The 10,755-nt window shown below is 41.4% G+C and overlaps 1 protein-coding gene across 1 annotated transcript; it reads right to left on the bottom strand.

Annotated features, from left to right (window-relative positions):
• Positions 1–495: 495 nt before the first annotated feature.
• LOC128690398 (uncharacterized) lies at positions 496–10,509 on the bottom strand. The gene is made up of 2 exons (XM_053779079.2): positions 10,335–10,509; positions 496–2,290 (listed from the first exon to the last, which is right to left on the bottom strand). The coding sequence occupies exons 1-2, from the start codon at positions 10,419–10,421 to the stop codon at positions 767–769; spliced, it is 1,611 nt and encodes a 536-aa protein (XP_053635054.2). The 5' UTR covers positions 10,422–10,509; the 3' UTR covers positions 496–766.
• Between the last annotated feature and the right edge of the window lie 246 nt (positions 10,510–10,755).

Raw genomic sequence — 10,755 nt, 5'->3', positions numbered from 1 at the left:
TTTTCCCATAAACCACATTGTGTTACCCACATGTACAAAAGTGTCTTGATTCACGGCACATGAGTACCACCATACCATTGACAACCAGACTGAATGTTGTTGAAGTAACAAGGACTAGGCTTGCTTACAAGTACTTTCGGCACTTTGGCATACACAGACACTGATCAAACTAAATGTAAACTTTGTAGTTTGGTCACTTTCTTGAACACTATGTGCTTAATTGTCCATTTATTCAGGAATATAAAGATAATATAATAATTGACGTGATGTGTCAAGATATCTCATCACTGAAAGATATCGATTATCCTAAATTTGCTTGTAACAGATGAAATATACATTGTAAATATTTTTTATTTATTTCTCCCAGGTAATTGGTCCCCACCACATGCAACTAGACAGCTTCAATATATATATATATATATATATATATATATATATATATATATATATATATATATATATATATATATATATATATATATATATAAGGTTAGGTAAGCTTTCTAAGGTTCTTTTGGTACAAACTTATTAATTTTTACATTAACATAAATAAAAAATTTATCTTTAAACGTATTAAAGAAAATTTTAGAAAGTACTTAATTTTAAAAGAGTTCTTGCTAACTGATCAATTTTACCTATTCGGCACATAGTGTTAGATTAGTTTTAGACAGAACCGTTCGAAGAGATTATATTCAGAAATAAGCGTTAAATCCGTATGGGTCACGCAGCACTGCTCCTCTTCGTACTGCAGATCCTCCAAGAGGTTTCACCATTGCCGTTGAGAAAATGAAAAGAAGTTAGCAGTCTTAAATGTATATTCCCTGAAAGGTATGTAAGACCAGCCACAATTCTGCAGTCTGTTAATATCTGATTGATTAAGGATGTGGGGAGAAGCATACAGTTCCCAAGGCCTTCGATCACTTGTCAGTCTTGGCAGCTCGCATAAGCTCACTACATCCAAATTGTCGAGGTCTGTCAGTTTCACAGTCCTCAATTCAAAAAGCTGAGTGAGGTAACTCAAAAATAATTCTACGTTATCTACTCTGCCTTGAACAGTAAGTGTTTGCAAATTTGGTAGCATTTTGAGGAGGAAGTTGAGAGGTTCTTGCCTCAAGCGATATGACTTAACCTTGAGAGAGATCACACTTTCGAAACGTGATGTTTCGGGAAGGCCTTTATGGTCACACTTAATTCCATGCTTAAAAGTTAAAGTTATATCCTGAAGAACAGGGCATACTTGAAGCAGCATTGGGATATCTCTCAAGCAAATTTCGTCAAGTTCTAACATTCTGAGCTGAGCCCCAATGCAAGCGAAAACTTCTGGTGCAGGTTGCCCTTGACTGGCATGTCTCATCCCGTAAATATGCAGAGCTCTCAAGTATGGGAAGTCTTCAGTAAGCGTTAAGATGTCACTCGCAATATTTTGTATACTTCTTCGTCTGTAAATTAGCTTCAGATCTTCGATCTCCGGTGCAACGCGTGAAATGGTATACAAAAAGTCCGAGTCAGCACGTATGTGGCTAGATTTCAGGGAAAGTACGTGCTGCTCGGGAAATTCTCTAATGAAGTTGTCATACGCGCATATAATATTTTGTATATCTAGTAATTTGCATGATAGGTAATTGAGTTTTGTGAAAACTACGAGAATGAGAACTAGAAAGTCTTGCTTCACTTTACAGTGCCCGGTAGAGAAATCAGCAAGTTGTGGCCATGATGGGTGTACATCGAATGTCCTTCCCTCTCGGACGCTGTTGAGGAGTTCCGTACAACTGTGGATTTTGGAGCCAATAATTAATTCTATTAACTCAGCTTCAGTAACTCGAGGCTCTTTAGCAGAACGCTCACTTATGTGCAAGACTGTGAGAGGACAAGTCTTAGCTGCCTTCAGTACATCAGGAGTGGTGTTGCCCCCCAGCTTCAGGATGCTGAGCTCAGGACACACAGGAAGCAGCGCTGACAACACTTTCATATCCAACCCAAAGTCGACTCCTGTTAAGTCTAATTCGTGCAATAAATGTTCCCTTTTGTACACTCCACATTCAGAGAACACGGCAGGAGTAGAAAGACTTGCAAACTGTCTATCTACAGGTACGATGGCTATCCTGCGAGCCCTGGCGGCAAGCAGAGTCAAAAGTGGACGAGTTATATCGTAAACATAACATTCAAGACGGTCATGTAATATATGAGCGTGCAGGAGGTGGGCGTGGAGGAGGTGTGCTGCACGAGCAGGAACACAAGGCGGCAGATACCACAGGTCCGCCCACACTTGGTCTACATCATACCAGACAGCCTGTAACACAAAGATAATAATAATAATAATAAATAGTCTGTTCCCCTCCTGTTTTTTCTCTCATTAGGTACCCCCAAGTCTGGGGATAACTTAGTCATTAGTTTACTTTCGACAACTATGTTACATATAATAAAGGGGTCTTTACTTTTATTTGAGAACTGTGAGTCATCTGGGACAGGAGTAGCAATGAATAAGTAGAACAACAACAAATTCACTGCACAGTTTCCCTCGACGACGACAGATGTCTCACTCAGTCTGTTCAAGGCGTCTCAGATATTTTTTTTTTGTATTTACTTATTTATTTATTTATTAATTTGCTAGATCAATTTTTCTGGTTTGCAGGAGCTATTAAATTTTATTAAGAGTTATTAGATTTTAAGTTATATGCAACAAATAAGTATACTTTCGTGATGGGATCTTATAGAGACTCTTCACTCTCAGTCACATAATAACAATGGGTATTGTGGTTGTTGCATGATGAAGGTCAGAAAGTCTTTTTCTCTGTGATGCAAATTAGTACGAAAAGTTTTCTGGAGTTTTGCCCCATTACAAAAGTCTTGGGATAACACTTACTTTCTCGGCATAAAAGTTAATTTTACTAACAGACAGACGTTGTCCATCTAGTGCGTACGTCCCAGCGCCTCTTTTTTGGTAGAGTTCTCTGCTCTCTTTTTGTGTATTTATGACGGGTAGTATTCCCACTCGAGTCCCTCTCCCCATCTACGCTACACACTGACAGAACTACATTTATATTCATCAGTAATGCCATCATCGCTATAATCATCTCCATCACCATCGTCACCCTGAACGTCATTTTCATTATCACCAACAACAATACTCGCAGATACTCACATACTTATTCATTATTCATCTCGGCTAGTTCATGTTGGATAACACTTCTGTTTTCTATATCAAATGCAGGATTTAGATAGAGAAATGTGGTAAAACTAGTGGAAGTGTGTGTGCAATGAGAAAATTGCTAATGCACACATTTCTCTTTCATAAAACCACTGAGATGAGAGTTGGTGTCTGATTCTATAGCATAGATTATTGTGTGTTGTTATTCCATTTGTTTTATAAAAAATAATCTCAATATATCAGGCTGCTGCGGCTTACTAATATGAACAACGAGACTGATTTAGAAAGTAGGAAGAACTTCCTCAGGCTCAGTATTACTAAGATCATACAGTGCTGACAAGGGGCCTTAAAGTTCTAAGGCTATGGTAAGTTTTACCATCCTCTCCAGGGGCTGTTTATCGACTTTTATTTTCCGCAATACTTAGTTTATGCTCAGTTAAGCGGCACTCACGCTCATCGGTATTTTAGCTCTGGAAATAAATAAATTTAAACTTTCTTCAGAAGAACTTTCTAGGTTCGTTCTAATATGAAACGAGACATTTTTCATACTCGGGTATTTTGGCCCAGTTATTTATGAGGTTTACCTGGAGTTTACCTGGAGAGAGTTCCGGGGGTCAACGCCCCCGCGGCCCGGTCTGTGACCAGGCCTCCTGGTGGATCAGAGCCTGATCAACCAGGCTGTTACTGCTGGCTGCACGCAAACCAACGTACGAGCCACAGCCCGGCTGGTCAGGAACCGACTTTAGGTGATTGTTCAGTGCCAGCTTGAAGACTGCCAGGGGTCTGTTGGTAATCCCCCTTATGTGTGCTGGGAGGCAGTTGAACAGTCTCGGGCCCCTGACACTTATTGTATGGTCTCTCAACGTGCTAGTGACACCCCTGCTTTTCATTGGGGGGATGTTGCATCGTCTGCCAAGTCTTTTGCTTTCGTAGTGAGTGATTTTCGTGTGCAAGTTCGGTACTAGTCCCTCTAGGATTTTCCAGGTGTATATAATCATGTATCTCTCCCGCCTGCGTTCCAGGGAATACAAGTTTAGGAACCTCAAGCGCTCCCAGTAATTGAGGTGTTTTATCTCCGTTATGCGCGCCGTGAAAGTTCTCTGTACATTTTCTAGGTCAGCAATTTCACCTGCCATGAAAGGTGCTGTTAGTGTGCAGCAATATTCCAGCCTAGATAGAACAAGTGACCTGAAGAGTGTCATCATGGGCTTGGCCTCCCTAGTTTTGAAGGTTCTCATTATCCATCCTGTCATTTTTCTAGCAGATGCGACTGATACAATGTTATGGTCCTTGAAGGTGAGATCCTCCGACATGATCACTCCCAGGTCTTTGACGTTGGTGTTTCGCTCTATTTTGTGGCCAGAATTTGTTTTGTACTCTGATGAAGATTTAATTTCCTCATGTTTACCATATCTGAGTAATTGAAATTTCTCATCGTTGAACTTCATATTGTTTTCTGCAGCCCACTGAAAGATTCGGTTGATGTCCGCCTGGAGCCTTGCAGTGTCTGCAATGGAAGACACTGTCATGCAGATTCGGGTGTCATCTACAAAGGAAGACACGGTGCTGTGGCTGACATCCTTGTCTATGTCGGATATGAGGATGAGGAACAAGATGGGAGCGAGTACTGTGCCTTGTGGTCATTAGCTTTTTTTTTTTTACAAGATGAGCAACATTACCATTCTTTTTTCTAGTTATTTTATTTACACCTTGTCATGCTAAACTACTGAGAGGGGGGAGATGTTTAACATACTAACAAGTTCCCATTCCTGTTGACTAACCTCCTGTTTCCTGTTCTTGCATTTGTTAGAACAGTTTGGAAGGTTGTAAGTCTATGGTTCCACAATCACGAAATGCTTTACCAACCCTTCTAGCTAAACATGCTCATTTGCATAGTTGTAGATCATTATGATACTCGTGATGCTGTTTGTTAACATTCTGAAGTTTTATTAGATAGAAGTGGCGACAAGCGGATTTTATGGCTTGACGTGCTGTCGGAGTGTGAGCAAGGTAGCATGAAGGGGGTTCAAGGGAAAAACCAGTTAACTGGATTTGAGTCCTCACCCCGACCTCTTAAGGGTCGTCTGAACAGTGATGTCAGCACATTTTTGATAAGGCAGCTACTGAATGAATGATAGTAAATGTGTTTCCTCTTTCCCAGGTCACTTACCATGGTGAGGGACGGCCGGTGTGTGGACAATTATGATACTCGTAAAATACACCTACATTTTTTTTATTTACGCGGTCGCAACGCGATGTACTTACAAGACAGTGTATGTTCTTGGTGGAACTGCGTGAGTACGGTTTGATATCGTGTTTGACTTCCAATCAGTGTGAGGTTCTAATATTTGTGCTGAATAACAAACGGATTTAGCATTTAATATAAATATAATAAACAAAAATATGATTTTGGTCGGCACCTCAAAATCGGCCTTAAAAAATTCTCGTCTTCTGGTCAGTTAGTAAAAAGAAAAAAATAATTTTAATTCAAATCATTAAGTTTGAAGCCTACTGACAACACAATTAAGGCTGCATGACACTTGTATTTCACTATTCATGAATACATTAATATCAGGATTGTAGCAAACTCTAAATATACATACACATATACTGAGACATACACCCCTCCAAGTGCATATACACTGCTGCTGCTCAGTGCATACACATCGAGTGATGTACTGCTAAGATATGCAAAGTGTGACTGTTGTGTGGTGGAGAGAGATGATGTGTGGTGGGAGTGTAGCTGAAGTCTGTGTGTGTGTGTGTGTGTGTGTGTGTGTGTGTGTGTGTGTGTGTGTACTCATCTATTTGTGGTTGCAGGGGTCGATTTTTAGCTCCTGGCCCCGCCTCTACACTGATCACTACTAGGGCCTCTCTCTTCCTGCACTATGAGCTTTATCAAACCTCGCCTTAAAACTATGTATGGTTCCTGCCTCCACTACGTCACTTTCCAGACTATTTCATTTCCTGACAACTCTGTGACTGAAGAAATACTTCATAACATCCCTCTGACTCATCTGAGTCTTCAGCTTCTAATTTTGACCCCTTATTTCTGTGTCCCATCTCTGGAACATCCTGTCTTTGTCCACCTTGTCAATTTCTCGCAGTATTTTATATGTTATCATGTCTTCCCTAACTCTTCTGTCCTCCAGTGTCGTCAGGCCGATTTCCCTTAGCCTTTCTTCATAGGACATTTCCCTTAGCTCTGGGACTAGTTTTGTTGCAAACCTTTGCACTTTCTCTAATTCTTGACGTGCTTGACCATGTGTGGGTTCCAAACTGGTGCTGCATACTCCAATATGGGTCTGACGTACACGGTGTACAGTCTTGAACGATTCCTTACTGATGCATCGGAACGCTATTCTTAGGTTTGCCAGGCGGCCATATGCTGCAGCAGTTATCTGGTAGATATGCGCTTCTGAAGATGTGCTCAGTATTATACTCACGCCAAGTTCCTTATCCTTGAGTGATGTTTGCCGTCTTTGGCCACCTAGCCTATACTCTGTCTGCTGTCTTCGTTGCCCTTCCCCGATCTTCATGACTTTGCATTTGGCGGGGTTAATTAAATTCGAGGAGCCAGCTGCTGGACCAGGCTTGCAGCCTGTCCGGATACCTTTGTAGTCCTGCTTGATCCTCATGCGATTTAATTCTCCTCATTAACTTCACATCATCTACAAACAGAGACACTTCTGAATCTATCCCTTCCGTCATGTCATTCATATACACCAAAAACAGCACTGGTCCTAGGACTGACCACTGTGGAACCACGCTCGTCACAGGCGCCCACTCTGACACCTCGTCACGTGGACATTCCCCTTAGCTCTGGAACTAACCTTGTCGCAAACCTTTGTACTTTCTCTAGTTTCTTGACGTGCTTTATCAAGTGCGGGTTCCAAACAGGTGCTGCATACTCCAGTATGGGCCTGACATACACGGTGTACAGTGTCTTGAACGATTCCTTACTAAGGTATCGGAATGCTGTTCTCAGGTTTGCCAGGCGCCCATATGCTGCAGCAGTTATCTGGCTGATGTGTGCTTCCGGAGACATGCTCGGTGTTATACTCACCCCAAGATCTTTCTCCTTGAGTGAGGTTTGCAGTCTTTGGCCACCTAACCTATACTCTGTCTGTGGTCTTCTGTGCCCTTCCCCTATCTTCATGACTTTGCATTTGGCAGGATTAAATTCGAGAAGCCATTTGCTGGACCAGGTGTCCAGTCTGTCCAGGTCTCTTTGAAGTCCTGCCTGGTCCTCATCTGATTTAATTCTCCTCATTAACTTCACATCATCTGCAAACAGGGACACTTGTGTGTGTGTGTGTGTGTGTGCACGCAGACCAAGCCCCCCCCCCTCCTCTCCACACACACATTATAATATATATACACACACAATTCGCAAACTGGCGAAATTTCTTACAAATATTATCTCAGTACACAGCAGGATCAAACTTGTGTACTCTGCTTTGCATCAAAGTAAACAGTACTTTAGCCACACATGAATGAGTGTGGTTAAGTGCGGCGTTGATCCCTGGGGTCAACGCCCCAGGGGTCAACGCCCCAGGGGTCAACGCCCCAGCGGCCCGGCCCATGAATGGATTTTATGTTGTATTTTTCTCGATATCGACCAATTTGATCTTAGTTAAGTCTCTGGATGTCCAGCGTTATGGCTGATCTTAGCTGTCTCCTCCCTTGACTTTATAGCAATGTCAATATTTCGCCTAATAGATTAAAGGCTTGGAGTGTTGAAGTATGAACCTCAAAGCAACCAGCAGAGTGATTGAGCGATAAATAATTTAAAATAAAATATAGTTTGATGGCTCTCTTTCCCTGCAGACTGGAGCCACAACAAATGAGGAAAACTTTGCTAAGCTCATTACACATATTTCATAAGGAAAAGTGATGCACTGAATGGTCCGCAGTACAAATGCTAACACGTATTTTTTTACGAGCCCGCGTTAAAAATTACTGCTATTCATCTGGGCGAGATGAAATAAAACACCACATTTCCTCGAGTCAGTAGTATTCCTCGAGTCAGCAGCGGAATCAAATTTCAGGACTCATTGTGTACATGTGTAACCTTGAGACTATCACTCACCCCACATGTTACAAATGTCAGTGCTCCGCATAAGAAGGGGGCTTCCTATAAAGTAATTTATACCTGTCAGTTAATCCATGCTTATAGTACATTGCACTGTATGGAAATAAAGTTATCTTTACATCACTAGGAAATGCCCTGCCCAGTCACACTAGTGTGAAGTGTGTTTACAGGTCCAGCTATCTTAGCGGTATTATGAGCCGATAAGACACTCGACCGCCTCTACAGAACGTGTCAACCGTCAGACCCAGGAAGATAGAACATCCCATCCTGACTGCAGGAAGAGGCTCACCCACAACACCACAGTGTGCACCGGGGCTCTTGAACTCCCTACGCCCCAAGGACCAGTCTAAAAGACGGAGGAAGGAGTATTGGGTGCTGCTTCTAGCAATCCAAACAGCAGCGACTTACCCTTGTGTGTACCTGGGGCTTTCCATATGGGTGATAGCCCATGGGCTCGCATGGGGGAAAGACCATGACCATTACGATGGTGCATACCAGAAGGTGGAAGTCAACCTATAGAGTACCTTATAACAATATTTATAGCCTCTCAATGAGCCTGAATATTGGTTCATGCTGGCTACAGTTACTGAAGTTGTGCAAGGATCACAGACTCAGACTTCTGCAACACAATTATCCTCACAGATTTGTTAAGTTATACCATGAATTAAGGAAAGATCTTGGACTTCACCTTACGAAACAGACAATAGTAATTATGGACGAGGTAGATTATACTGGAAAAATGAACATGTTATTAAAAGACGGGGAACTTACGCGCCTCTTAAAGTTACTTCTTCAGTCCTTAGAACTGAAGAAGTTGCTCATTGTGAAGCGTATCCTTAAATAAATATCATAAACTATATCAGGTTCATATGGTGCTTCAGCTGCAGCCTCTCTTGTTTTATCTGTACAAGGTAGGTTCAGACCAGCTGAGCCTGACAGCTGACCGGTGGATGATTCAGCTGGGCAGGTGGTGTCAGCACAAGCAACAACACTAGTGTCGTAAGTAGAAGTGACGGAACTCTGGAGATGTATTCCCTGTGATCCTTGCACAACCCCAGTAACTGTAGCCAGCATGAACCAGTATTCAGGCTCATTGAGAAGCTATAAATATTGTTATAAGATACTCTATAGGTTGACTTTCAACTTCTGTTATGCACCATCGTCATGTTCATGGTCTTTCCCCCATTAGAAGATGGAGAAACTTACGTGCCCCTTAATGTCCTGAACTGTACATAAGGTCTTTATCTACAGCATGTCGGTGTTATCATGCCATTTACATCCAGCGCCAGAAGGCTTAATTAGCATTCCTTCAAGCAAATTTTTTACCATTCCACAATGACTTTTGAGACCCCCATCCTTATCCTTTCCAGCAGCCTTGTTAACAGCTCCTGAAAGTATTCCCTCCTTCCAAACAGTTCCATCTCCCCATCTAATTTCTCCCCTCTTCCGGTTGTAATTGGATCCCAGGTTTTCTACACTTATTAATTTCCCTCCCAAACTTTTTCAAATTCTCAGCAAAATTAGTTGATAAGACTCGCCCATTTTCTCACTGGCTCTCCTTTCGCACTCCCTCGCCACTATTTTAACCTTTTATTTTTCCCTCCAGGTGCTCCGCCCTCCGCTATCACTTCTACATTGCAAAAACTTCTCATGTTAACTTTTTCTCCTTTATTATTATTTTTACTTCATCATTCCACCAACGACAGCAACAATAATAATACACATCACACAGGTATATACATCGAGAGATGGGTATCTATCAGTTTACATACACTGAAAGTTTGTTTTAATCCCTTTTTTGGGGGGGATTAAAGTATTCTTGACCCATGATGACCACGTTACAAACAGCCTTATTGACCCTTGTAGTAGATAAGGTTTAAATCACGTTAAAAAACAATAACATACAAAACCGATAACAACACAGTCAGTAATTATAACTAAAATACAAATAAATAGATTTAATAAATAACACACAACATAAAAACATGAAAGTATTTCACAGCCAAGATCTTGATTGGTGTCACAGTAACGTGAAAATCTGCGCCACCAGACAGAAGCTTCAACACCAGAGCACAACACACTACTATTTACCTCATCATCGCGACAATAACGCTGATAACACACTGTTGCTTGCACCACCAAGTCTATACATAGGTCGACGAGTGGCTTAGGATGCATTTGCAAACCAGCAAAGCTTCTAATGCGGCAAGTTTAATATATTTTCTGGCTTTGTAGTTAAGATCTAGAGGTGCTGAAGGTGACTGCCATCACGTGCAACTGATAGTAAGGATTAATATTAACGGAGCGTCGCTAACGCAGTTGTCAGGTAGGTAAATAATCCAAAATATAATGACACGTATCGTTATATTAAATTTTGCTTCAGAGGAAATAAACTGTAAAATTAACTGCAGAAGTATATCAATAAAAATGTATAATTTATTTGAAAATACAGATTTGATAAGGAGGTAATAATGTCTGTATTAATACCCGGCTGATAAGACATGCCAGATAC

This window comes from Cherax quadricarinatus, chromosome 1 (genome assembly GCF_038502225.1).
Source record: "Cherax quadricarinatus isolate ZL_2023a chromosome 1, ASM3850222v1, whole genome shotgun sequence".
NCBI lineage: Eukaryota > Metazoa > Arthropoda > Malacostraca > Decapoda > Parastacidae > Cherax > Cherax quadricarinatus.
The sequence above is the reverse complement of the archived record's forward strand: the minus strand, read 5'-3'. Positions and strand labels throughout refer to the sequence as shown.